At 24.6% G+C, this 25,267-nt stretch overlaps 8 protein-coding genes across 10 annotated transcripts in view; 5 read left to right on the top strand and 3 right to left on the bottom strand.

Moving 5' to 3' along the window:
* Positions 1–9,766, bottom strand: part of LOC122850106 (3-phosphoinositide-dependent protein kinase 1) — a 43,802-nt gene extending 34,036 nt beyond the window's left edge. The window contains exons 1-2 of one of the 2 annotated variants that reach the window (XM_044149126.1): positions 9,478–9,766; positions 2,094–2,132 (exon numbers count right to left, since the gene is read on the bottom strand). In XM_044149126.1, coding sequence (XP_044005061.1) covers positions 2,094–2,132; positions 9,478–9,501 — 63 coding nt within the window. In that variant the 5' untranslated portion in view covers positions 9,502–9,766. The remainder of the gene's footprint in view (positions 1–2,093; positions 2,133–9,477) is intronic. The other variant, XM_044149127.1, reaches the window with a different exon arrangement.
* Positions 1,503–8,325, top strand: LOC122850179. 2 transcript variants are annotated; one of them, XM_044149255.1, is made up of 4 exons: positions 1,503–1,635; positions 5,938–6,133; positions 6,731–6,823; positions 7,952–8,325. In XM_044149255.1, the coding sequence occupies exons 1-4, from the start codon at positions 1,607–1,609 to the stop codon at positions 8,276–8,278; spliced, it is 645 nt and encodes a 214-aa protein (XP_044005190.1). In that variant the 5' UTR covers positions 1,503–1,606; the 3' UTR covers positions 8,279–8,325. The 2 variants fall into 2 exon arrangements, with proteins under 2 accessions (XP_044005190.1, XP_044005189.1); XM_044149254.1 differs by lacking the exon at positions 1,503–1,635 and adding an exon at positions 2,272–2,371.
* A 218-nt stretch (positions 9,767–9,984) lies between the features above and the next one.
* LOC122850102 (U3 small nucleolar RNA-associated protein 6 homolog) lies at positions 9,985–12,888 on the top strand. The gene is made up of 6 exons (XM_044149121.1): positions 9,985–10,262; positions 10,337–10,463; positions 10,526–10,666; positions 10,739–10,929; positions 11,006–12,030; positions 12,101–12,888. The coding sequence occupies exons 1-6, from the start codon at positions 10,171–10,173 to the stop codon at positions 12,433–12,435; spliced, it is 1,911 nt and encodes a 636-aa protein (XP_044005056.1). The 5' UTR covers positions 9,985–10,170; the 3' UTR covers positions 12,436–12,888.
* Positions 12,456–14,521, bottom strand: LOC122850134 (tektin-2). Its single transcript, XM_044149164.1, has 3 exons — positions 13,418–14,521; positions 12,894–13,340; positions 12,456–12,807 (listed from the first exon to the last, which is right to left on the bottom strand). Exons 1-3 carry the CDS (start codon positions 14,056–14,058, stop codon positions 12,603–12,605), a joined length of 1,293 nt encoding a protein of 430 aa, XP_044005099.1. The 5' UTR covers positions 14,059–14,521; the 3' UTR covers positions 12,456–12,602.
* Positions 14,522–14,616: 95 nt separating this feature from the next.
* Positions 14,617–17,946, top strand: LOC122850150 (chromodomain-helicase-DNA-binding protein 1-like). Its single transcript, XM_044149221.1, has 4 exons — positions 14,617–15,163; positions 15,544–15,811; positions 15,876–16,245; positions 16,695–17,946. Exons 1-4 carry the CDS (start codon positions 14,705–14,707, stop codon positions 16,720–16,722), a joined length of 1,125 nt encoding a protein of 374 aa, XP_044005156.1. The 5' UTR covers positions 14,617–14,704; the 3' UTR covers positions 16,723–17,946.
* A 110-nt stretch (positions 17,947–18,056) lies between these two features.
* LOC122850182 (peptidyl-prolyl cis-trans isomerase B-like) lies at positions 18,057–19,304 on the top strand. Its single transcript, XM_044149259.1, has 4 exons — positions 18,057–18,352; positions 18,440–18,647; positions 18,726–18,910; positions 19,003–19,304. Exons 1-4 carry the CDS (start codon positions 18,266–18,268, stop codon positions 19,141–19,143), a joined length of 621 nt encoding a protein of 206 aa, XP_044005194.1. The 5' UTR covers positions 18,057–18,265; the 3' UTR covers positions 19,144–19,304.
* A 119-nt stretch (positions 19,305–19,423) lies between these two features.
* LOC122850085 (GPI inositol-deacylase) lies at positions 19,424–23,193 on the top strand. The gene is made up of 7 exons (XM_044149095.1): positions 19,424–19,909; positions 19,978–20,131; positions 20,279–20,389; positions 20,460–21,001; positions 21,077–21,765; positions 21,981–22,763; positions 22,887–23,193. Exons 1-7 carry the CDS (start codon positions 19,754–19,756, stop codon positions 23,191–23,193), a joined length of 2,742 nt encoding a protein of 913 aa, XP_044005030.1. The 5' UTR covers positions 19,424–19,753.
* Positions 23,194–23,229: 36 nt separating this feature from the next.
* On the bottom strand, positions 23,230–25,177 carry LOC122850164 (E3 ubiquitin-protein ligase CHIP). The gene is made up of 4 exons (XM_044149236.1): positions 24,559–25,177; positions 24,051–24,249; positions 23,634–23,977; positions 23,230–23,558 (listed from the first exon to the last, which is right to left on the bottom strand). Exons 1-4 carry the CDS (start codon positions 24,673–24,675, stop codon positions 23,316–23,318), a joined length of 903 nt encoding a protein of 300 aa, XP_044005171.1. The 5' UTR covers positions 24,676–25,177; the 3' UTR covers positions 23,230–23,315.
* Between the last annotated feature and the right edge of the window lie 90 nt (positions 25,178–25,267).

Here is a 25,267-nt window from a genome sequence, read left to right as displayed (position 1 = left end):
GGTAACCCAAAGATTAAAAAATAAAAAAAAATAAAAATTCTACCAACAAATGTTGTTGAGGCATTGAAAAATTAAAAGAACTCTAAAAATGCATTTAAAAAAAAGTTAAAAATAAATTCCATAAAGCACGTTTAATTATGAATTAAATAAAATTAAAAAAAAATAACAATAAATGTGGATAAATAGTACGGATATATCCACGTATATTCATGTAGGTTGTGTGTACCCTACATATAATATCCAATCGCATTTACCGGGTACCATAAAAGGTCTGAAACAAACTCGAGAGTGCTGCTGTTGATTTGCTGCACCTATATATATATAACAAACAACAACAACAGCAACAACAATAACAACAACAACAACAACAACGAGTCACGCTGTGGGCTGGGTCCCACGTTGATTTTTTTATTTTTTTTTTGGAGTCACAACGTATATAGTCACTTCCTCTACGATACGATACGACTCCATGAATGACTGACAGTGTAGTGGGAAGATTAATACGTGTGAAAACCTAACAGTAAAATTCCCCTCAATTCATTTAATTTATATTTTTTTTTTTTCTTATTCATTTTATCATGCATTCATTCTACTATTGTATACTATTATTATTCCTTTTACGCAGTATTTTTTTTTTTTTTTCCTTTTTTTTCTACAAATCATCTTACAAAGTTTTTCAATTTAACTTTTTTAATATTATTATATTTTAATGATAATAAACCTATTGAATATATTAAATTTAATTAAAATTTATAAAAATAATTTTAAATTTTTTAGTTATTGATATATTATTGTCAAATTTATATAAGTTATATTTTTTTGAAGATTATGTAATATTTAATTTTTACGTTTTAAATTTGTCAATTACATGTATTATGCAATATTTGTTTACCGTTTTTTTTTTTTTTTAATTTTCTTTTTTATGACGTCATGTTACTTGTGTATTTATAAATCTGTGTGTGTGTGTTATAATATTGTAGTGTATAACTAAGAAAAAAAAAAAACAACAACAACAACGAAAATGATGATGTTGATAATTTGACCGCATTCGACTTTCAACTTGGCTTGAGTAACAATTACCCATAGGTATACACAAGTTAAGGTATGCCGCGTGTTTGCCCTCGTTTTTTCTCAGCCACCGTCACTTTTGTCTCTCTCTAATTTATTATGATTATATTAACTCAACCAAAAAAATATCACAACTAATTTAAATCCTATTTTAACCATGACAAACAAAAAAGAAAAAAAAAATTTGTAATATTTACTTTCATGAGAAATATAATTAAAAAAAATAATAAAAGCTATAAAAAATATATAATTCAGTCAATGGAAAATAATAAAATTAAAAAATTTAAGTTCCAAAATAAATATTCAAAAAATTTAGGCTCCAAAATGAAAAAAAGTCAAAAATTTTTCAAGTAATATTTGTATTTTTTTATTTTGTTATTGTTGTTGTTGTTATTATGATGATTTGAGTTTTTTAAATTTACTCGCCTCTCTCTTTCAATACTACAAAATGTTGTATTCATTCTTCAGGACAATGGCCATTCACGGCCACAGTGTATAAACCGACCGGATAGACAGCCATGGTCACGTAGCCGAGACGATGCGCCATTTGCCTCAACAAAAATTCATGTAAACACAACTCTTATTTTTTATTATTATTATTATTTATTTATAATACTATTTTGCTCAAGGATAGTGTAATTAGTTTATAATATACATTTTTTTTATATAACAAAAATAGATATTGACGATTTAACGATTCTATGAATATATGATATCGTAATCGTCGTATAAATATTTTTATTTATTTTTTAATTATTTAAATAAATACTTTCTATGTATTGAAAATATACTGTGCTATTATTAACATTGTACAGTATACGATAAACTACAAAATAATAATATTCTAAATCGGGTTATAATTTCAGGGACAAAAATAAAAATTTATAATTTAAAAAATCAACAGCATTTTTTTGCAAATATATCATTATAATTTTCATCATATATTCATGATGAAAATTTAATTTTTAATTTTTGTAAAATAACACTTTGTAATACTAAAAAATAAGTATGTATTTTTGCATTACCTTAATTGATGATATCTCGCTTATGGCACGTTGCACAATCTGCAAAAAAAAAAAAAAAAAAAAAACACATACAATTAAATAAAATTGAAAAAAAAAAAATAATAATGATATTAAATAAATAATTTTTATGATAAAATTACGAGTATTATAGGGGAACAAAGGTTGCTTGATGGGTATAAAAATATTTCGTGGCATATGTGATCGAATTCAAGGTCTGCGGGTATGTGGCCGAGGCCGAAGACCCTAGTAAGCGAACCAATGCGACCAAGATATGCGTGGTAAGTTGGTAAGCTAAATTAAAGAAGGGGAAATTGAATAAAAAATAAAAAATAAAGAAAATAATATTAAAAACGACTGTAAAAATGAAAAAGAAGAAGCAAACATAAAACGAAGCGCAATGATCATCATGAAAGTGGTGCTTTTTCAAATATACGCGTATTATTGCGCGCGCATATTGGCGGGAAACGAGAGACTGGATTGGCGGGAAAGTATATATCTCATTCACCAATCATCATCGATGTTTTATATAGTGCGTGTTAAACACGCAGACGATATTCAATATCCTTTTCGGCATCGATATTCACTACAAATTCCAATTAGCACTCCCCTTCTAAATGATTTTATCAAGTGGGTTTTGAAATTATGGCTTTTTTTTTTTTTTCTTCTCTTCTCTGTTATATTTACATTTTTTTTTTTTTTTAAATTAAAGGCAGTTAAACCAAAGAAAGTTTTTATTTGAATTATATTTCCAAGTAACTCTTTGTCTGGATGATTTTTTTTCATTTTGATTTTGGGGTTTTAATTTTTTTTTTTTGGTTTTCTTTTTTAAAGAGAGAGAGAGAAAGTGGCAAAGATTGAGACAAGTTTTCTTTTGTCTATGGTGAGAGTAGAGTATAGAGTAGACAAGGTTTATTCCCGCGCATATAGTACACACGGGGTATTTGAACCCATTCCCCCTCGTCTGTGTCGTTGATGTAGACTGTCTGCTCCACCTTTAAAGCATCGCCACCGCCCTGACTATATACAACATTGTATAGTATAGAAGGACGATGAGAGACGCCGTATAAAGCCCCCGTACAGTTCCCGTCGTCTGACAAGAATTTCCGTCCTTCCTTTTTACGTTTTATTTTTTTTTTTTATTTCTTCTCTTTTCCCTCCTCCATCGCATTTCATTCGCCCCAGGACAACGACCCCTATATATTTATTATATATACGTCTTACTCTCTTTAAACATTTTTTTTTTCCTTTTTTCTATTCATTTTATTTATCTGTCTGATGTATAGTACTATGTACAAATTAAAAATCTACGAATTTTATATTTTAACGCTCTTTCAAAACTAGGCTATACATTATTTTTTTTTTGGTTGATATTAATTTTAATTAATGCGGGACAATTGTGATGAAGGGAAAATACATTAACAATTTGTAAATTTAATATTAATATTAATAAATATATATATGAGGGTATATTAATGTCAAATTAATATTTTGTATTTTGAAATATTAAATATTGCTTGTTATATATATATTTTGAGAGCAAAGATTTTGAGCCTATCCCACTAACTTTGTATATAGTACGAGGGCGCGGATACTGATGGATCAATAGTCCCTGTCTGGCCACCTCATCCTCCCATCCTTGAACCCTCATTGCCCTCATTCCATCCTTCATGCGTACTTTAATTCAAAACTTTACTTAAACACCCTTAAATTTATTATAATAATAATATAAATAATATACACTTGTAATATTTTTAAAAAATAAATAAAAAAAAAACATTTTATTATACAAGTTGTAATTATCATTAAAAAAATAAATTATTTATAACTTTAAAAAAGGTCAATTAAAAGTTTATATATTATCATAAAACAAGTGTATATATTTTTTTATGAAATATTTAAAAAATCTATATAGCTTTAATAAATCATAGTTCATTTATTTTTATACTTTTTAATGTATAATTATTTTTGATAAATCAATAAATGCATAATTTATCAGTATATATATATAATATAATTTTATTTGATTAAATATAAAATTTTCGTTAGGTTATATTTGCGAATAAAATGAACAATACGGCGCCATATGTCTAACCGTCGACACTAGCACGCGATGACCCAGACAGAATGGCGACTTTACAACCAATGCCGTACAAACTTAGCTACTTTCACCTTTTTCATACATCACATTACGTGATACACAATAATATAATAATCTATTTAAAAAAAAAAAAAAAAGAAATTAATATAAATTCCAATTCAATAATTTTCACATATTTGTCGTATTGTATTTTTTTTTTCTCTCTTTCCTTTCTAGTGAAAAATGATTGCGTGTTATAAACGGGGTGTTGAAAAAAAATGGAGCAGCCTAGACCGAAAGAAAAAAAAAAAAAAGATAAAAAGCACGTTGACGATCCCATGCCGTTGGGGTGGTGTAGTATAAATACGATGTGAAACGAGAGCGTACAATTTTATCGATCCAATAGTGACGTCACACGCCCGTATTAACCCTCTTTTCCTCCCACAATATGCTACGTCACGTCGACGTAGTGAAAATTCAAAAGGGGTGGAAATTAAAGAGAGAGAAAGAGAGATAAATAAAACTGGCTACATTGTAGTAATAGTAGGGATAGTATAAAATCGATTTTAATATCCTTTTTTTTTTTATATTTCAACAATTTACAAAATACGTACGAGCAAAGTATTGGATAACAAAATGGCCGATCAACAGCCATTTTGTCAAGTAGAACAACTTTACTACTACTACTATTATTATTACTACTATTACTATTTTATTTTTTTTTCTTTCATTGATTTATTTTAATTTAAATTATATAAAGTTTTTTTTTTTTTTCAACTTTTATTTCGATTCAATTTACCTTTCGGGGTTTTTATTAATATTTTTTTTTTAATTTCTTTTCGTTACCGGAAGGGTTCAGGTGGGTTTGAAATGTTAAAGGGTCACATGTATACATTGTATAGCCTATTTAACAATCTTTCAGTTATATATATATACGATACGATACGATGCGGTTGGCAGAGTATCCGAGTGCACGGGTATTGATCCTGCACTCATCTTTACCCCTCTGACACTTTACCTTGCACATTGCTTCCTCTCTCTGTATATATATTTCCCCCCGTGTCTTTTTCTCTCCTCTCTTGTATATCACATCTCTTCCGCTATATATACGAGAAATTCTAGGGCGGGAAAATACTCACCCGGCCCTTTTTTTTTTTTTTGCCATTATATTTCATAAATCAAATTATATTATATACAAAAGAAATAAAATATAGAAAATATATATATGTGTTTGCTTTTTAAATTGATGATCGGTAGGTGTGATAAATCATACGACCTAAATTTACGCTCCATTTTCATACTTAATGGAATTTTATTTTTTATTTTTTCTTTTTGTTATTTTTTGATCAGGTCTTATTAAAATACTGATAAATTAATAATTACCGGTAGTCACGGTATAAATTTTTTTTTTTTTATTTTTCTCCTTTTCATCACGATAAATCTATTATAGAAAAAAAAAAAAAAAAGCCCATATATAAACTAGTTGATAGTAAAATTTAGCTGCATTAATATTTTGATTTTTCAAGTGTAATATGGAAAAATATTTGTTGGCAATTAATTTTTGTATAATTATATTATTTTTATCGACTAAAAATATATTTATAGTTGCGACTTTTCATGAAGTTGGAAAAATATTATCTGGAACTTATACCAAGTTAGCAGCAATTATATTTTTAAATAAATATTGAGATTTTAAAAATAGTTCAACTAGTGAGAGAGAGATAAAAAGAGATAATATATTTTTATTTCATTTGTAAATATATATAGCGCAAGGACAATTCAACTATTGAACCAATTGTGCAATGACTCACAGGAGGATGAAATTAGTAGAGATGCGTGCTATGGATGTTTCTTCAGGGCAAGCAACAAACCCTCTGGTTATCCAATGCTCTTATCAATGGTTGCCTGTGCTGATCTCTATCTCGACGATTCCAATTATGGCCATTGTAGTGCATACTTGAAGGTAAATCAATTTTCAATTTTTATTATATTATTTCAATCAATACTTAAATTGATTTCTATTTTTCAATTAATTTAATCTTTTATATTTATTTATCAATTGTGTTATCAAATATATACTCTTTACGAAATTCCCACAATCGAAATAATTTTTTTTTTTATAAATTGAATTTGTAGAAAATATTTTTCCAGGAAAATAAAAAGCCTATAGCAACTTGAAAATAAATGACAAATTTTGTCAAAGAAAATTGATATAAATTTAAATAAATAAATCAGCTAAATATTTAAAATAAAAACCAATTTTAATATTTTTTTTTTTTACATTTTCTATCAAAATTTTAGAAATATTAATTATTAATTTTTATATTTTATCCTTGTGCTATTTTTATAATGATAAATTTTAATTCAAAAAAAAAATACCAATTTATACTGCACTAATAAAAACAATCTACATAATTTTTTTTCATTCCGATAAAAATTAATTACAAAAAATATTTTTTATTTTGTATTTATTCAACTGGAAAATTAATGTTTAGAATATTCCGGCTATTGTTATTTACCTATGCTATTTTTAATATTTGTTTATTTTTTTTTTATCAAGAATGCAACGAGTAATGCAGAGTCAAAATCAACACCAGCAATAATATATTGTACATTTTTAGAATGCATTCGTCAAGTCAACAAAGATTCACTGGTAAAGTATATAATTTATTTTTTAAAATTCAAAATATCCGTTTGAAAAAAAAGATAATAATAAATCAATAAAATCGCTTATTGATTTAGCATTACTCCATGGAAAAAAAATAAAAAAAAACCAAGCTACTTATTTTTCTAATCATGTAAACACACGAAATGTCACGTTTTTTTTTTTCTTTTTTTATATATTGTACACACATGAGGACCCTTGGTATTATTATGTTTTTTTTTTTTTTTATTTTGAATAAATGCAGAAGGGCCTGGTGACGATCAGATGGATTATGGTGAAAAATTCAGGTCAATAAACAAGCAACGTAGTGTTTGTCATTCTGACGAAGTATCTTTACGCATGGAGGGGAATTTTTATTATTGTGAAAAAAGAGTCAATCAAGCACTGTCAGACCTGAAGCTGAACCTATTGATCCTCGGGGTAGCCTTATTCATCATCAGCTCTACATACTAACCAAATAATTCTTCAAAATTTTATTATATTTTTCTTCAATTTAAATAAAATATATATATTCAAATTTTTTCCAAGAAAAAAATTCAAAGAAATAATTTTATTTCTATTCAAACATTTTCTTAATTAATAAAATAAATTAATTATATTTTTTTTTCGATATATTTAATAGCTGCGTAAAATTAACTATATATAATTTGTGGAAAAAAAATTAAATTTATATTTAATTTATAAATTTAAATATTGTAATTTTTTTATATTTTTTTTTTCAATTAGAATTTCTTTTTTTTTTTTCAAGCCGGAGAGTTATTTTTGTGTGTTAAATTTAGCATCATGTAACAAGTTAACTATAGACAAACAAACTTGGCTAAACTAAAAGTCAAAATAGAGAAAAAAAAAATAATAATAAAATTGAATTTTTAAATTGAAAAAAAAATATTATTTCAATGGTTTAAAAAGTTAGATTATTGCGATTTATGTCAATCAAGGTAATAGAAAAATAATAATGAAAAAAAAAAATTTTTTTAATTTACAATATTGGACAAAGTGCTGTCTCAGCTAGGATGAGAACTTTTATCTATTTCCCAGCCCTAAATTTTAATTTTTATCGCTCAATATTTAGATAATTTTTGTTTGTTTAGGTTGATTATTATTTTTTTTTTTTAGATAAGATCATGCATAGAGGAAGCGCAAGAAATGGTACCAGAAAATCCTGATGAAAGTATTTTTCAAGCACAATTATTTGTCAATACATCAGCATGTATATTAGCTAAAACAAGATGTTCATCATTAAATCCAATAACTGGAGCAGCACAAACAAATAATGACGAAATTACAAAAAAATTATCAATAGCAAATTTTAATGCAATATTAATTAATTCAAATTATGATTTGAATATTGTACAATTGCCCTATGCACAGGGTGTCGTTGATGAATGTGCTAAATATCGTAATATTAAACAAGCCACATGGCCAGGTGTCAGTTGTGTTTGATTTATAATTTTATTTCTTATTTTTTTTTTATAATTAATAAGCTATTATTTATGAGGCAAAAACTAAATATACAAATAATAAAAAATTATTTTTATCATGTTATTTAAATGACTGAAAAATATTGCAACAATTTTATAAATATATATTTGTTTTTTGTTTATAAATAAAAAATTAATAAACAAAATGACCCTGTGAATTTGGTGGGCAATTTATTTATAAAAATTTAAAATTATTATTTTTTAAAATAAGGGTTAAATAAAGGGTTAATTTAAAAAAAAATTTATTCATTAATTTTAATTTTTTTCCTCGATGTTTATTTCAAATTTTTATGTTAAAATTTTAATTATTTTCCCTTTTAGAAGTAAGGGCAAATAAGGGTTAATTTTTAAAATTTATTTAACAATTTTTTTAGGAGTATTTTAATTGTTTTTTCAATAATAAATTTCAATAATTTAAAATATAAAAATATTTGCCCCACCTAAACCCTAATATTATAATCCAAAATAATTACTTTGAATGATCAAAAATATTTTTTTCAATATAAAAATAAATAATAACAACAATTTTTAAATATTTTAAAAAATTATTATAGATAAAATGTCAATTTATTGGGCGTTAAAATTTATACCAACAGAGATTAGAGAATCGTGAGAAAACAGATGACAAACCCATGACGATTCGTCAGCATGACGTCAGAGTATCTGACACCCTCAACACTTTTTTTCTCTCCCACTATTTTCCTCTTTTACCCCCTTTAAAATTTTTTATTTAACTCCATAGCGCCATAAACACAATCGGCCAATGAACCGTTTGTCGTGTTATTTGCGCAAGCGCAACATACCGATTCATGCCAAAGGATTCCAAAAAATTTTTTTAACCTTTCACTCTGCCGCCTTTTTAATATAATCCCCCCTCTCTCCCGCCCCTGCCCCTACCCTACACCAATGGCCTTCTATGCACCCTTTAGCTCTACTGCAACAACATATATCTATATTTTATTGATTTGTTATTTTTTTTTTTCTTCTATTTTTTTACTCACGAATTAGCAAAAAAAAATCACAAATAAATTAGGTTATATTATTATATTATTGGATTATGATTTTTTATTATAATTAGCATTGATTAAATAGAATTTAAATGGAATTTTTTTAAGTTATTATTATTAGTTGGTATGTATTTATTTTGATCATGTAACTTACCGTTGATGATTGTTCGTCAGTCATGTTTTTGATGATGACACACTTAACTATTAATTCACTTGTAATTGTTAATATTATTTATGATTTTTAATTGATTGATTTTGTTGTGTTAATTGTGTATATCACTTTTTATTTAATGTTATCACTATATAAATTGGCAAAGAATGTTAACTGTCAGCCATCATTGAGATGTTTTTTTACACAATTGGAGTAAAAAAAAAAAATACACTGAGAATACTGAGCTGTTTACTTTATCCGTTGTTAACACTGTGATGGTTCGAGGTACACTGCGCGACATCTTGATGACACCATTATAAATACCAATAATATTTGACACAAAATGGCCGCTCGTATGTCCAATTTACATGAAAATAATAATAAATTAATAAATAAATAATTAAATAAATAATTTTAAAATATTTTTTTTAATTATTTAAACAATTTTAATAATTAATTAATGAGTTTTTGATAATGATTAATTGTTTAAATTTATGTTGATAATTTCAGTCATGTTGGTCATCCTGAACAATCCTGAATCAGCACAGCCAATAGAAAAAAATTGATCAATTAAAAAAAAAAAAAAAAGGAATTGGATCAACACGTGAAAAAGATTTACTGTCTCGTTGTGTATATTGTTTATTAATAAACAATAAAATACTTGTTTATTAGGTGATAGTATAAAAAACATAAACAATGGCAGAATTTGTTGAAAAACGTTGTGAGGATATGATCCCACAATTGGAGCAAATGGAAAGGATAAAATTATTTGAAAGAACTGAAATTAAGTAAGTTTTTAGGTTAAAATTAATATATTAATTATTGTTACTAATTATTATTATTTATTGTTAAAAAAAAACAGGGATATTGCAAAAAAACGTAAAGAATTTGAATATAAAATTCAACGACATCAAAAAAATAAAGAAGATTTTTTGAGATATATTCAGTATGAAATGGATTTATTAAAACTTGTTAAAGAACGTCGTAAGGTAAATGAAATAATAATAAAATAATTAAACAATATGTATAATTAAATTAATTTAATTTACAGAAATTACAAATTATTGCTAAAAAAAGTGAGATTGATTTTTCTATTGCAAATAAAATTAATTCATTATATAAATCAGCAGTATTTAGATTTCAAGATGATTTTAGATTTTGGATTGCTTACATGACATTTTGCAAACAAGTTGTAAGTATTTTTAATAAATTTTTATTATTGTTACAACATTTATTCAATTGTCTTTTGTTTTTTTTTTTAAAGAAATTTAAATCTTGCGTGAGTAGAATGATTGGTAAAATGATTCAGGCACATCAAAATAATCCAAAATGTTGGCACATTGCATCAAAATGGGAAATGGAAGAGAATAAAAATTTAGATAATGCTAAAAAATATATTCTTGCTGGTTTACGTTCACATCCAGATTCTCAGCTACTCTATACTGATCTTTTTACGTAATTATAAATTTTAATTGGTCTATTGTCACTATTGCTTGCTTTATTTTTAAAATTTAATTAATTATAATTACAGATTAGAATTGGAACAAACAGAGAAAAAAACTAATAAGCCAGCTAAAGCTAAAAAAGTTGATGAATCAACTAGTGATAAAGTTGTTGAATCAGTTGATGCAAAAGTTGATGAATCAATTGATGAAAAAGCTGATGAATCAATTGATGAAAAAGTTGAAGAATCAATTGTTAAAGAGCCAAAAATTGAAAATGATTTACCAGTTGAAATAAAACGTGCTCAAATAATTTACAAAACAGCATCAAATAATATCAATGATGTAAATTACATTATTGGACTTTTAAATATTGCTAAAAATTATAAAAATACTGAAAAGTTACAAAATCAAATACTTGGTGATTTAACTACTAAATATTCAAACAAAGCAGAGATGTGGGATTTCATGGCAAGACGTGAACTTGAAGGTTTATCATACAATCCAGATGACGAAAAAATGGAAGTTGATAATGACATGGAATCATCATCAGTAAGAGACAGAATAAGTTCTTGCAATGAAGTTTATCAAACAGCTGTTAAACGTTTAAAATCTGAACAAATTTGGTCGTTATATATAAATTGTCTTCTTGAAATTAACAAAGATTTAACAGTACTACCAAATTACAAACGTAAACTTTTAAAAAATGCATTAATTCAAGCACATCAAGCTAAAAAACTACAAGAAAAATATTACATTAATTGGTTTCACATGTTGAAAAGTGATAAACATGATGAAACATCTAATGAAAAAATTTATCAAGTGTTAAAATATGGAACTGATGCTATTCCAAGCTCATTAACTCTTTGGCAAATGAAATTAAAACATTTAATGAAAATAAATAGTGACAGTGAAATAATAGATAATGAATTTACAATTGCTATTAAAGCATTGGGTGATAATTCATTGCCAATATGGCAAATGAAATTACTTTATTATCAAGCAAAATGTCCAGATAAAGTTGAAGATATATTCAAGACTGGAATAATGCAAGCTCCAGAAATATCAAAGTTAATTAAAGTTCCATATATTGAATGGATTATTTTAACTAATGGTAAATATAAATATTAAATTATCAATTTGTAAAATATTAATTTGTTATTTTAATTTTTTTTAAAAACTAGGTATTGAAGCTGCTAGAAAAAAGTATCAAGAGTTATCATTACTTCCACCATTGTGTTTAGAGTTACACAAAAAAATGGCTGATTTAGAAATACTACAGCCAAATGTATGTAAATTAAATGCAAGAAAACCACATGAAATGGCAGCATTGCAATTTGGAAAAAGTCATATTGAAGTTTGGCTTGATTATATTTTATTTGAAATGAAACATGGTGATCCAATGAAAGTATCAGACATACATAGAAGAGCTGTTAAAACATTGGAGCCAGCTAAAACTGATCAGTTTATAACTCAGTACAGTTTACTATTGGCTAATTCAGAAAACATCACATTATAAATATTAAAAATTAAACAAATGTTTGATTAAAAATTTGTTTATTATGTAAATTTTTTTTTCAAATGATGTATTTATATCATCACAATTGTGCAGAGTGAATTATTATTTTTATTGTTGAATATAATCAGTGCTAGATTGCTTGGTTTTTTTTTTTGTGCAAGTGGTAATTAATAATCAAGTAGTGGTATTTCTTTTTCAAGTTGAGTCAACACAATGTTACGATCAGTTTCGTTTTGTAGTTTTGAACGATCACCACGTTTTAAAGTTGCACGAATATCAAGACATTTAATATCAGTCATCATTGAGTGTTGTTTATCATCCAAATTACCTTGGATTTTTATCAGCAATGATTCAAGACCATTGTAAGTTGTTCTGTAATTTAAAAAATAAAATAATCAATAATTGTAAAACAAAAAATGAAGAAGAATGAAATAATAGGTTAATTTAAAAATAGCTACTTTAAAGAATTAATTTTTTCCATTAAATCTTGCTTTGTTTTTCGTAATTGTAAAATTTCATCAGTCAAACCAAATTCAGTTTCATCACGACAAAGCTCAAAACCAGGACGATATGTTCTATTTTCTAATCTTGTTTCAGCACATTTTATATAATAACTTTTGTCTCTCAATGATTCTTCAAGTTTATTTATTTCTTTCATCAATATATCCATTTCATTTATCAATTTTCTCTTTTGCCAGTCCATTTCATTTCTTGATTGTTGAGTTGTGTATATTCTTTTTCTCAGCGAGTAATCAGTTGCATCTTGTTGTGCTTCAATTTCAATTTTCGTACGTTTTCTTGATACATTCATTGCTTCACGAAAACTATATGCATCTTGTAATTCATTTTCAGCTAAATCTTTTATTTTTTTACAATTTTCATTCCATGTTGAATATGTTTTTGAGCTAAAATTAATAATAATTATTATCAATATTTATTTATAAATTAAATTATCATAAAAAATAAATTAATAAGAGCATACTTTTTTGGAATTCTCATGGAATTTGGCTTGTAAGAAATACCAGCTGAATTTTTATCTAAGTTGAAACTTTCATAATCAATTTCAATGGCATTTTGTTTATTTTCAAAATCAAGATTAAGCTCAAATTTAACTTCTTCAAGTCTATTTAACTTTTTCCATGCATCATGAATTTTTTCAGTCAATAATTTTTTAGCAGATTCAACAACAATTAATTCTTTTTTTAGCTCAGTATCAGGTTCATCATATGTTAATTCGCTACTTCTTCTGCAATCTCTCATTGATATACATTGTGATATTATTTGCAATGGTAGTTCAATATTTTCAAGTTGTTTTTCAGTCTCATTTTTATCATCTTGTAAATATGTTTTTTCTTTTATTAATTTATTTAATAATTTACCAAATAAATCATGCCAATTTTTTAATTCTTTAATTCTATCATCAAGTCTTGAATTATTTATACGTAAATCCCAATCTGTTTGTATTTTTGTTTCATTTCTTAAAGTTACTGATGAATTACGTAAATCAAATGATCCATCAATATTTTTTTTAGTTAAATTTTTTAATTCCCATTGTTTAGCATACCAATCTGGTAAACCAAGATGTGATGTTGGCTTTTCATAAATTGCCACTGACTTTGACATGATTTAATATTAAAAATCATAAAAAAAAAAAAAATTGGTGATGTAACATGAGCTTGTAACCAATGACAACACTGCCTGCCATTTTAAATAAATACCGCCATTTTATCATCATCAGCGTCACATTTTTTTATGCATTATTATCATTATTATTTTTGTTTTTTGATGACGCGCGCGTCATTTTGCTACCGGTGTGTGTGAGATTGCATATATTTTATAATAATAATTATTGAAACTATTTGTTTATAATATATATAAATTATAAATTAATAATACAAATAATCATTATTTTATTTAATTGATTAATTATTATTTTTTTTTAATTTAATACGTTTTAATACAGTTAGTATAATACCTCAATTAAAACATAACCTAAAAAAGATAGCAAAAATTAGCCGGGGAACCAAAAAAAAAAAACGTTGACGGTAAAACAGGGTGACTCCTTTTTTTTTTTTTTAATACGTGTGCATAAACAAGCATACTGTTGATAATTTATTTTATAATAAAAAAAAAAAAAAAAAAAAACAATTCAAGTGTAGTGAATTAATTTTTTAATAATTAAAAAATTTTTTTATCAATATTGGTCGTGTGTTGGCTGTTGATTATATTTTTCCTATTTGAGATATAAAAAAAAAAAAAGAGAAGAAAAATGCGTAGTGTAAATTTAAAGGGGAAGAAGAGAAAATCCGAGACAAATGGAAGTGAGGGAGATCATGAGGAAAATGGCGGTACAGTATCGCCAAATACCACTGATACAAGTTGTGTTGATGAGGTAAAAGAACCAGATAACAACAACATGACTAAAGGAAAAAAAAGAGGTAGATCATCAAAATCAATTAATGAAAAATCAATTGATGATGAAAATAAAAATGAAAATCATGATAATGATGATCATTTGAGTACAACATCTGATGAGCATGATAATAGTGATGTTAAAAGTAACAAGCGTCGAAAGAAGGAAACAAATAATAAACCAACAACGTCACAGGATGATGATGGTGCTGATGATGATGCTGATGTATCAAAAGAACACAATAATGAAGTTGAAGAAACAAAAATTAAAGAAAAAGAAAAATCAAATGAAGAAACTGATGCTGAAGAATATGAGGTTAATATTTATTTATTTTTTAAAAAATTTGTTGTACATTTTTTTTTTTTTTTGTTAGGTTGTTGGTATTTTCCCGCCATGAAAATACTTGGAAATAGAAATTAATAAAATGCTCATATTTTTTTTTATTGTTGTTTGTTTTAAAAAAAATAATAATATATTTATATTATTAAATAATAATTGTTATTAATAATAATTAATATGATTCATCATTTTTTAAAAATTTTTTTTTATTTTTTTTTTTATCTTGTGTGTTATTAAATGTTGATTATGTAATTTAATTATTGAGCAACTTGTGGCTGTACTTGATGATAAAATGGCTCAATTAAATTACGCTTAATTAGAAAATGTTAATTAATATTTATATATTTAAATTTCAGGTTGAAAGAATTGTTGATGCACGTACAATTAAAGGAAAGCGTCAATTTTTAGTTAGATGGAAAGGATACAGTGAGGATTCTGATACTTGGGAAGGAGAAGACGGTTTAAGGTGTCCAAGATTAATTGAAGAGTATCTTGAGGCAGAAAATGATGAAGAAAATATTGAAGCTGAAAAAAAGGTAACTCCATCAAAAGCCAAGAAGCTCAAAAAAAAAGTGCCAAAAGGAAAAAAGAAAACAACCAAAACAAGCAAATCACCTAAAAATGGTAAGTATTATAAATAATTAAAAAAAATAAACAATAATAATTAAAATATATTAAAATTCAACAGGTAAAAATGTCAAACAAACTAAAAATAATGATGTTGGTGATGATGATGACGATGAAACTGAAGAAAAAGATGATAAAAATAGTAAAAAAGAATATGAAGTTGAAAAAATACTTGATGTTTATTTTAAAAAAAATAAAGAAAAAGAATTTTTAATAAGATGGAAAGGTTTTTCATCAAAAGATGACACATGGGAACCAGAAAAAAATTTAAATTGTTCAAAATTAATTGAAGCATTTATGGGTAAACTTGATAAAGCTAAATCAGTTGATCCACGTGAGCTCAGAACAAATCCAAAACATACAAAACGTTATACATTAGCAACAACAGACCATGGAAGAAGATTATCACGTAGAAATGTTAACAAACAAAGGTAAATATTTTTAAATGATGATAAATCATCAATCATCACATTAGAGCCAAAAAAGCGTAAGTGCCAATTTTCGTCATTTTTTTTTTTTTGTTTTTTTTGTAAAAAACTTAAAAAAACAAGATAAAAATTCATTTGTTATAAATAATTTGGCAATATTTTTTTCAAGTTTTTAATATACTTGAAATTTTATAATGGTAAAAAGACGTAAGTCCCATGTGTTTAATAAAAAAAAAATATTTTATTGTCAATATACTTTTTTTTCTTTATTTTTAATTTTAATTATTTTTTTTCTTTTTGCACTTATGCTTGTAAAAAATTAATGTGATGATGAAAAATTAAATAAAAAAATTCATCGTATTTTTTTTTTTCTTTAATGAGTCTTCTTATATGATAATAAATGAAATATTTTTTTTTTGTTTAATTTTTGCTTGTTCAACTTGGTACAACAGGACAACATACTATCAGTGCGATGAATAATTTCGCCATCTATCTCATCATTTTATTTTTAATTGAAGTGTTCAATTAAAATTTCTATATCATATTGAATATTAATTTATTCAGTCTTCGTGATCAATCAGAAAAAGTAATAAAAAAAATAACAACAAGCACAGATAATATAATATTAATATTAATTAAAAAATTGTCATTTAATTTGACTAAAAAAAAAAAAAAAAAATAATCAGATACTAATGAAAATCGCTTAATATTAATTTTATCGTTTTTTTTTTTTTTTTCAATTTTATTCTATCGTTTAATGCACAAATTTATAAAAATTATTTGTGTTACTTATTTTGTAAAAAATAAAACTTATTTTTAATTAATATTGCAAAAGATAAAAATATTATTTTGGGTTTTTTTTTTTTTTTAAATGAATGCTAGAAATTTATGGAAAAAAAAAATTATATCATTTCAAAGGAAAAAATTTAAAAATAATAAAAAAAGAAATAGATATGTATTTAATAATTACATGAATAATTATTATTTTATTATTAAAATTATTAATTATGTTATGCTTAAATATGCATTACTTTTTATAAATAATTTTAAAATTTTTCTTTTTAAAATTAATTGGATAATTTCAAAATGAAAATTTTAAATTGTTTAAAAAATAATAAAAAATGTATTTAAGCATTACATAATTAATTATTAAAATTATTAATAATGTCAATATTTCAATAAAATTATAAAATAAGAATTAAAAGCTAAATATTATGGTTTACTTTGTGAATGTGTTAAAATGTGGGAATAAAATGACAATATTTTTGTCAAATAAAAAAAATATATGACCAAACTTATTTTCCACGACAAATTTTGGTATAATTAAATGTACGTGACTTGCAATTTTATATTTTATAAAAATTATATTATAATTTCATGTCGAATAAATGACAATTAACTTAAAAAAGAAATTTAAAAAATCGAAACAACAACAATAAAATATCATTAAAAATAAATTTTCAATATTGTCCAAAATAAATTAAAATAAAAAGCAACAATAATATTAAGTTATTTGTAAAACTAAAAAATTTTATGTTTGGAGAACTTAAATTTTTGGTATGATAAAAGAAAATTAAAAAAATAAAAATTATAGAAAATTATATTATAAATAATAAGAGAAAAAAAAAAACCATTGTAATAAAAGATAAAAAAATTAAAAAAAAAAAAACAAATTTAAAAATTCATTATTAAATTAATTATTAAATTAACAATAGTATATTTTTTCTTTTGTTTATAAATTATTTATAAATAAATGACTAATTAGAGTGGGGAAAAAGAGTCATGTTCATTGACCTATCAGATTGTTCCACGTTCAGAGTCAACAACGTTGGCATTTTGCTTAAAACCGGCGTGGTTATAGACAATTAAACTAATACAAAAATTGAAAGCAATTGAAAGCCACATCTGTATTATTTCACATCCTCTCTGATCCTCTCCCTGAGTCCCTGACTCCCAGTCAATTGATACTCCAAATAATTATTTAATTATTAAGTGCCAATTGTTTTTTATTTAAATAATTAAAATGAGGGCTTTTGTTCTTTTGGCAATTGGCCTTGCTGTTGTTTGTCTAGGATCTGCTGAGAAAAATGATCTAAAAATCACTGACGTGGTAAGTTTATAAACTCTATTATTTAATTTATCATGATTATTATTTATTTTAATATTAATTAATATTTAATTTATTATTGTTTAAAAGGTATGGTTTGATATTGCACTCGGAGATGAAAAATTAGAACGTATTGAAATTGGTCTTTTTGGTAAAACTGTACCAAAAACAGTAAGAAATTTCGCTGAACTTGCTAAGAAAAAAGAAGGTGAAGGATACAAAGGATCAAAATTCCATCGTATTATCAAGGATTTCATGCTTCAAGGTGGTGATTTCACAAGAGGCGATGGAACTGGAGGTTTGTCTTTACTTACTAAATTAAATATATCATTTATTAATTGATATTAATTTTTTTTTATCTAATTAAATTAATCAGGACGCAGTATTTATGGTGAAAAATTCGCTGATGAAAATTTCAAGCTCAAGCATTATGGTGCTGGATGGGTATCAATGGCTAATGCAGGAAAAGACACAAATGGATCACAATTTTTCATTACAACAAAGCAAACATCTTGGCTTGATAATCGTCATGTTGTTTTTGGAAAAGTCCTCAAAGGAATGGTTAGTTGTTGTTAACAAAGAAAATATCAATTTATTTTTAGCCAATATTCAAATTGAGCTTTATTTTGTTAATGTTATTATTAATTTTACAGAAATCAGTTAGAAAAATTGAATCAACCAAGACTGACAACAGAGACAAACCAGCAAATGACGTTGTCATTGTTGATTGTGGACACAAAAAATTACCTGAAAATGAGCAGTTCATAACAACACCAAAACCATCAGAAGAATAATCAACAAAACATTCCTTTAATATTTTTTTTTTTTTTGCTTTTCTTTAATCTAATTTTTTTTCTATCTATATTTTTTTTACGACTAGTTATCTAGTTGAAACAATATAAAGCAATTTTAATGTTTAAATAAATTGATAAAAAAACTAAAAAATAAACACAATTTTTTTTAATATCTTGATAAACCTGTTTCTTGGCATCATGCAAAACCAGTTTTGTATTATTTTTATTATTTTAAATTGCTTGAAAAAGTAGTGGGTATAATATGAAGGTCGTTTGTTGCAAAATTTAGCCAACAATTCATTCATGTGATTCATGAATTTATTTATTTTTATTTGATTAATGAAAATGCTATTTATATTTACTAAAAATTGGATGAAAAAAATTAATAAAAATGGCCGATGAGAAGGAAGAGGTTATGGTCATTTTTTATTGTTTGTTAATCAGTAAATAATAAAAGTAAACAAATGTAATAAATCAGTCATTATTGATAATAATCAGCTTGGATTTAATTCCAATATATTCGTCATGTTTTTTTGTATAATTATTAATTAATATTATTAATGTTATAATATTTAATACAAGTGACTTGTCTTTTTTTTTGTAATTAAAAATGAAAAAATTTGGAGTAGCCCTGGGCTATCTAAGCATCATTATCATATCAGTATTTACTTTTGGTGTCTATGTATTAGGTGGAATTCGTTATCTTGGTGATAATGAGGAAAATTATTGTGATATGACATGGATGTTTGAATATCCACAATACGTGGTAATTGTTTATTATAGAATTTAGTAAATTTATTAAATTTATAAATTAAATTGTTATTTATTTTTTAGCAAATTAAATTAGATGATCATGTTGAAAAAAATTATCCAAGATATGGATTATTTGCTTATGGAGAAGGTTTTGTTACTGAAAAACTTAGGAGAATGGAATTTAATGGTATTCCAGTACTTTTTATACCTGGTAATGCTGGATCACATCAACAAGGTAAATTAAAATTTTAAACTTAAATTTATAATAAGATATTATTAATTTAATTTGAAAAGAATATCAATTAAAAAACAAATTTAAATATATTTTATTTACTTGTTAATTCACTTATGTAAATTAAATATTTTTATTTTTAAATTTTAGTAAGATCTTTAGCTTCTGTTTGTCTCAGGATGTCATTGAAATATCGAACACCATTTCATTTTGATTTTTTCACTGTATCATTGGCTGAAGAATACTCAGCTTTATACGGAGGTAAAAAATTAAATAACAACCTTTTCTTAACAACAAACAATTTAAAAAAAAAAATTAATTAAAATTCCAGGTGTTTTAAAAGATCAAACAGTATTTGTATCAAAATGTATTAAAAAAATATTACGTCTTTATAATGGAAAAGAAAATAAAGTAATATTAATTGGTCATTCAATGGGTGGAATAATAGCAAAAGCAGCTTTACTTTATGACAATAAGCTAAATGATAGTCTATCAAATATATTGATAACACTGGCAGCTCCACATATATCAAGATTTTCAATAGATAAAACATTAAATAAATTTTATACTGATGTTAATGATAATAATACTAGACTAAAAGACATGGGAATAAGTGTTGTATCAATTGGTGGTGGACCAAGAGATCATCTTGTAACATCAACACAAATTCTTGATGTTAATGCTGATGTTAATATACTGACAACATCAATACCAGATGTATGGATATCAACTGATCATCTATCAATACTTTGGTGTAAACAATTGGTCATTTCAATTTCACGTACATTATTTGATTTAATTGATGTAAAACACAAAAAAATATATCATCAACATGATCAAAAATTAGCATCATTTAATTATCATTTAATTAACGTAAGTTTTGATCAATTTTATTATTAAAATATTAATTGCTGTGATGATTAATTAACTGATGTATTTTTATTTAAGAAATTTTCTGGTAATAATTTGGAAAAATATGAAATGAAAGTTGAGTTTGACGATGATGATGATGACAATGGACATTGGATTGAAGATTCAAGATCATTTTTCACTTGGAAATTATCTGATGATAATGAAAAAAAATATAAAAAATGGATTTATCTTATGTTACCAATTGACACATCAAAATATGATCATCTAAGTATTGATGCAATTAATTTAGACATTAAAAATTGGCTATTTGTTTGTAAAAAAAAATCAAGCAAATGTGATTGGGCATGGAATATAACAAATAGAACAACAATACTACCAGATTATCAAAATAAAATTAGAAAAACATTTGATATTAATTTACATGATATTGATAAATTAAAAGTAACACATTTTTTATTAAAAATTCCAAATACAAAGTATCCAATTATTCATATTGATATGTATGATAAAAAAAAAGTAGAAAATAATTTTATTTCTAATTATCAATTTCCATTATTATCAACATTTAAAAAACAAATTATTCATAATTCAAATGGTCGTATACGTCATTTTATAAATATCAAAGGAATTTATGATGTTGTTAATATTAAAATTTACAAATTAACAAATGAAATTAGTAATGAAAAATATGGACAAATTGTTGTTCAATTATTAGAGCCAGATAATCAAGGACACATCAGTCAGCTACGTCTAATAACTGAAAAGTAAGTTAAAAAAAAATCATAAATAAATAAATAAAACACTGGGGAAATATATTATCAAATTTAAATTACAAATAAAATAACGAGCATTATTGAAAACACTTAAAAATTAGACACTTGTCTTGAATATTTGTTAATAAATTTTCCTTTGTTAAAATAAATTTCCCCAATGTTTTTTCTACTGAACATATTAATAATATTAAAAATTACATTTACAGAGACATTGGAAAGCTAATAAAATTAATAATTCAAACAAAAAGTACATCAGTATTAAAAATAACAAGTGATCCATCATTTAAATTTGAAATCCACCTAACAAATGGTGACATGATTGACAAAATATCTTGTTACATCAGAGACAATTGGTTTAAAATATATCCAGTTATAATAAGTACATTATTACTACTAATAACAACAAGAATAAATGACAATATAAATAATACAATACCATTATTAATAACAATAATTGAAATAATATATTTCAATTTATATATTGAATTTATTGTATCAATTGGTATGATAAATATATTTATATTATTGATATGTTTGACTTTTGTATTTTCTGGTTCAATTGTTCATAGCATAACAGCTAAATTTATTGGACGTTCAATACGTATATTTCCAAGTTCATGGTATGATTGGCTGTTACGTGATGGTACATATGAACGTTTACCACTGTTGTCAACTTTTATACTTTTATCATTGATAGCAAGTAGCTGTGGTGGTCTTGCTATGGTAATATCTGTACCAATTTATTTGTTGAAATTAATTCACATGTATGATGATTATGTTGAGGAACTATTGATATCATCATTCAGAATGATGACAACTAAATTCGATGGGTTATTACGTAAATGGAAAAAAATAAAAAATCAAGATGACGATGATGATGGTGATGATAAGAGGACTAGTATATTAAATCATATTATTATATTTTTAACATGGACAATTGTTGCTGTTGTTGCTATTCCATCTGTTCTTGTTTGGGCTAAAAATTTTAGGTGAGCAATCAATTATTTATTTAAAATTAATCTTGACATTTAAAAGCCAACAAAGTGTATTTAAATTTGTGATAGTCTTAATTTAATTTATCCAAATTAAATGATTTCTTTTTTGTTTTTTAGCTACGAGACGAGATTATCTACAGAAGACACAACAATGTTGACAAGTTGGATAATAATTACAGTATTAGGAACAATGGGTTTAGTTAAAATAACAAATGTAAATTCGTCAAATAATTATCTCAAATTAATAACAATAATTCAACGTCTTTTAGGATGGTTTTTACTTGGAACAGCTGGAACTAAAAATCCAGCTGTTTATCAATGGATGATACCACAAATTTTTGCAATTTTTCTTATTTTAATTGTAACGACATCTCAATTTTTTAAATTATCAACTCAAAAATTAGAACATAAAAAATCCCAGTGATTTATAAATAATCAACTAGTCAATATTTGAAATAAAAATAAATTTTATTAAACTTTTTACCATAATGATTATTGTAAATTATAAAATGATTATTAAACAATGATTTTTACGAATAAATATAATTAATAATCTAATGCCCATTCATTTTCTTGAAGAAATGAATCAACAACATCTTTCATAGCCAAATTTGGAATTAATTGATCTTGTGTTAATCGTACACGTGTTACTGGATCAAAGTGTCCAACACGTTGTAAATGCTCTTCAATATCTTTTCGCTCATATGTTATACCACTTGGTGTTATAACTGGTTCTTGTAATATTTCGAAACTAATTTTACCACAAAGATAATCAGGAACATCTCTTTTCTGTAAATGATAAAATTAAATTTTATAAAATTTCATAATATTATTTATCAGTTTATTTTTAATTGATAAACTTACTCGTCTTCTTTCATCAACTTTGGCAAATAAATCATTGAGTCTTGTTAATGATGTATCTCTTTTATTTTCAATTTCATTTTTTAATGTTATTTTTGTATTTTCAATTGTTGATTCAGTTGTTTCATTATTGCTATTTGATACAGTACCATTTGCAATGTCATTAATATTTGAAAGTCTAGCATCAGCATCTTGAATAATCAGCTGATTTAAATATGTTTGAAGATCAATTTCTTCAGCAAGACGTTGTTCTTCTTTCAATTGAAATCTACGTTTTCTTGCTTGTCTTAATACACTTGTTAAATCATCACCGTAATTTAGCTTTTGTTCTTTAGCTAGATCAACAGCTAAATTTACAAAAAATAAAAAAAAAAGTTAAGATAAATTAATTGTTAATTATTTGTTGTATTATTTTTTTACCTCTTTGTAAATGTTTTATTGCTTCGTCGTATGATTCAAGCTCCAAAAGTGCCAATCCAAGAAAAAAATGACCTTTTACCAAACAAGGATCCATGTCCAATGCATGTCGACAGTCTTGACATGATGAATCCCATCTTTTTAATTTTAAATGACACAATGCTCTGTTTGTATAATATTGAGCATGTCCTGGATTTTTAATCTGCAAAAGAAAATTATTTTTCCATTGACAATATTAAAAACAATTATTATTTATTTGTCTTCTATTTGTTTATAAATAAATATATCGAGTAGATGTTTTTTTAAACTTTCTAAAATTTATTTTTACAGCTTAGTCATTTATTTATTTACAAAAAAAAAAAAAAATTAGATTAGTGTTTTTGTTTGTTGTGCATTCAATAAACCAAAAAGAGAATTAAAATTTAGGTAAAATATTTTTTAAATGTTTGTTTTATGTTGTGGTGATATTTTTTTTTTTTTGTTAAATTAATTTTTATTTGTTGTTACTTACAATGGCTTTTGTGTAACAATTAACAGCATCTTCATATTTGTGAAGGCCAAATAGTCGATTACCTTGTTCTTTGAGTTCTTTGTCAGTCAAATTAGCAGTTGAATACATTTTACTCATTTTTGCAATATTTGTTTTTATAATAATTAAAAACTTTTGTTAATTTTATTTAGCACCATAAATAATAACAGACCACTGAGCACCATTTAATATTTTTTTTTTTTTTTTTTCAACACTACTGCACTTGTCAACACACACAATAGCAACTTTAAATTATTTTTAATTTGTTAAGGTGTCTAGACAATTGTTATTAAAAAGAAATTAAATTTATAACTTTTTAATGAAAATTAATGTAAGTAATTAAAAAAATAAGGGAGCAATTATTATTTTAGATTTTTTTTTTACAATTACTCACTTGAGTGTGGGGAACCTAACCTCACATATTTTTTTTTTTTTTTTAATGTTTTTTTTTATCACATGATTTTCAGGTATAGTCAATGAGTTTAAAGATTGAATTTTGTATGATGTATGTATATTGGAAAATGGAGCAATTAATTTATTTGAATGATAGATTTTATTGTTTAGATTGTGAATGACGACTTTAATTTAATAAAATGATATTAGTTGTGTGCGCGTGCGTGTATTAATTGATATAAATAAACAATGTTTTGAACGTCAAAATTGAGACAATTAAAACGTTATTTATTTATTA

The sequence above is a fragment of the Aphidius gifuensis genome, linkage group LG2 (assembly GCF_014905175.1).
Source record: "Aphidius gifuensis isolate YNYX2018 linkage group LG2, ASM1490517v1, whole genome shotgun sequence".
Taxonomy (NCBI): domain Eukaryota; kingdom Metazoa; phylum Arthropoda; class Insecta; order Hymenoptera; family Braconidae; genus Aphidius; species Aphidius gifuensis.
Note: the sequence above shows the minus strand (reverse complement) of the source record. Positions and strands in the feature narration are given on the sequence as shown.

Coding starts and splice junctions, on each gene's coding strand:
- LOC122850179 (XM_044149254.1), top strand. CDS start 2,316: ATGTGGCCGAGGCCGAAGACCCTAGTAAGCGAACCAATGCGACCAAGA. Junction 2,372..5,937: donor ATGCGACCAAGATATGCGTG/GTAAGTTGGTAA, acceptor AAATATATATAG/CGCAAGGACAATTCAACTAT. Junction 6,824..7,951: donor AAGTCAACAAAGATTCACTG/GTAAAGTATATA, acceptor TTTTTTTTTTAG/ATAAGATCATGCATAGAGGA.
- LOC122850085 (XM_044149095.1), top strand. CDS start 19,754: ATGAAAAAATTTGGAGTAGCCCTGGGCTATCTAAGCATCATTATCATA. Junction 20,132..20,278: donor TGCTGGATCACATCAACAAG/GTAAATTAAAAT, acceptor TTTAAATTTTAG/TAAGATCTTTAGCTTCTGTT. Junction 21,002..21,076: donor TTAATTATCATTTAATTAAC/GTAAGTTTTGAT, acceptor TTTTTATTTAAG/AAATTTTCTGGTAATAATTT.
- LOC122850102 (XM_044149121.1), top strand. CDS start 10,171: ATGGCAGAATTTGTTGAAAAACGTTGTGAGGATATGATCCCACAATTG. Junction 10,263..10,336: donor TTTGAAAGAACTGAAATTAA/GTAAGTTTTTAG, acceptor AAAAAAAAACAG/GGATATTGCAAAAAAACGTA. Junction 10,930..11,005: donor CTCTATACTGATCTTTTTAC/GTAATTATAAAT, acceptor TTATAATTACAG/ATTAGAATTGGAACAAACAG.
- LOC122850182 (XM_044149259.1), top strand. CDS start 18,266: ATGAGGGCTTTTGTTCTTTTGGCAATTGGCCTTGCTGTTGTTTGTCTA. Junction 18,353..18,439: donor ATCTAAAAATCACTGACGTG/GTAAGTTTATAA, acceptor ATTGTTTAAAAG/GTATGGTTTGATATTGCACT. Junction 18,648..18,725: donor AAGAGGCGATGGAACTGGAG/GTTTGTCTTTAC, acceptor TAAATTAATCAG/GACGCAGTATTTATGGTGAA.
- LOC122850134 (XM_044149164.1), bottom strand. CDS start 14,058: ATGTCAAAGTCAGTGGCAATTTATGAAAAGCCAACATCACATCTTGGT. Junction 13,341..13,417: donor TCCATGAGAATTCCAAAAAA/GTATGCTCTTAT, acceptor TATTAATTTTAG/CTCAAAAACATATTCAACAT. Junction 12,808..12,893: donor GAAAAAATTAATTCTTTAAA/GTAGCTATTTTT, acceptor TTTAAATTACAG/AACAACTTACAATGGTCTTG.
- LOC122850164 (XM_044149236.1), bottom strand. CDS start 24,675: ATGAGTAAAATGTATTCAACTGCTAATTTGACTGACAAAGAACTCAAA. Junction 23,978..24,050: donor AATAAAACATTTACAAAGAG/GTAAAAAAATAA, acceptor TTGTAAATTTAG/CTGTTGATCTAGCTAAAGAA. Junction 23,559..23,633: donor AAGTTGATGAAAGAAGACGA/GTAAGTTTATCA, acceptor TATCATTTACAG/AAAAGAGATGTTCCTGATTA.
- LOC122850150 (XM_044149221.1), top strand. CDS start 14,705: ATGCGTAGTGTAAATTTAAAGGGGAAGAAGAGAAAATCCGAGACAAAT. Junction 15,164..15,543: donor CTGATGCTGAAGAATATGAG/GTTAATATTTAT, acceptor TTTAAATTTCAG/GTTGAAAGAATTGTTGATGC. Junction 16,246..16,694: donor AGAAATGTTAACAAACAAAG/GTAAATATTTTT, acceptor TTGGTACAACAG/GACAACATACTATCAGTGCG.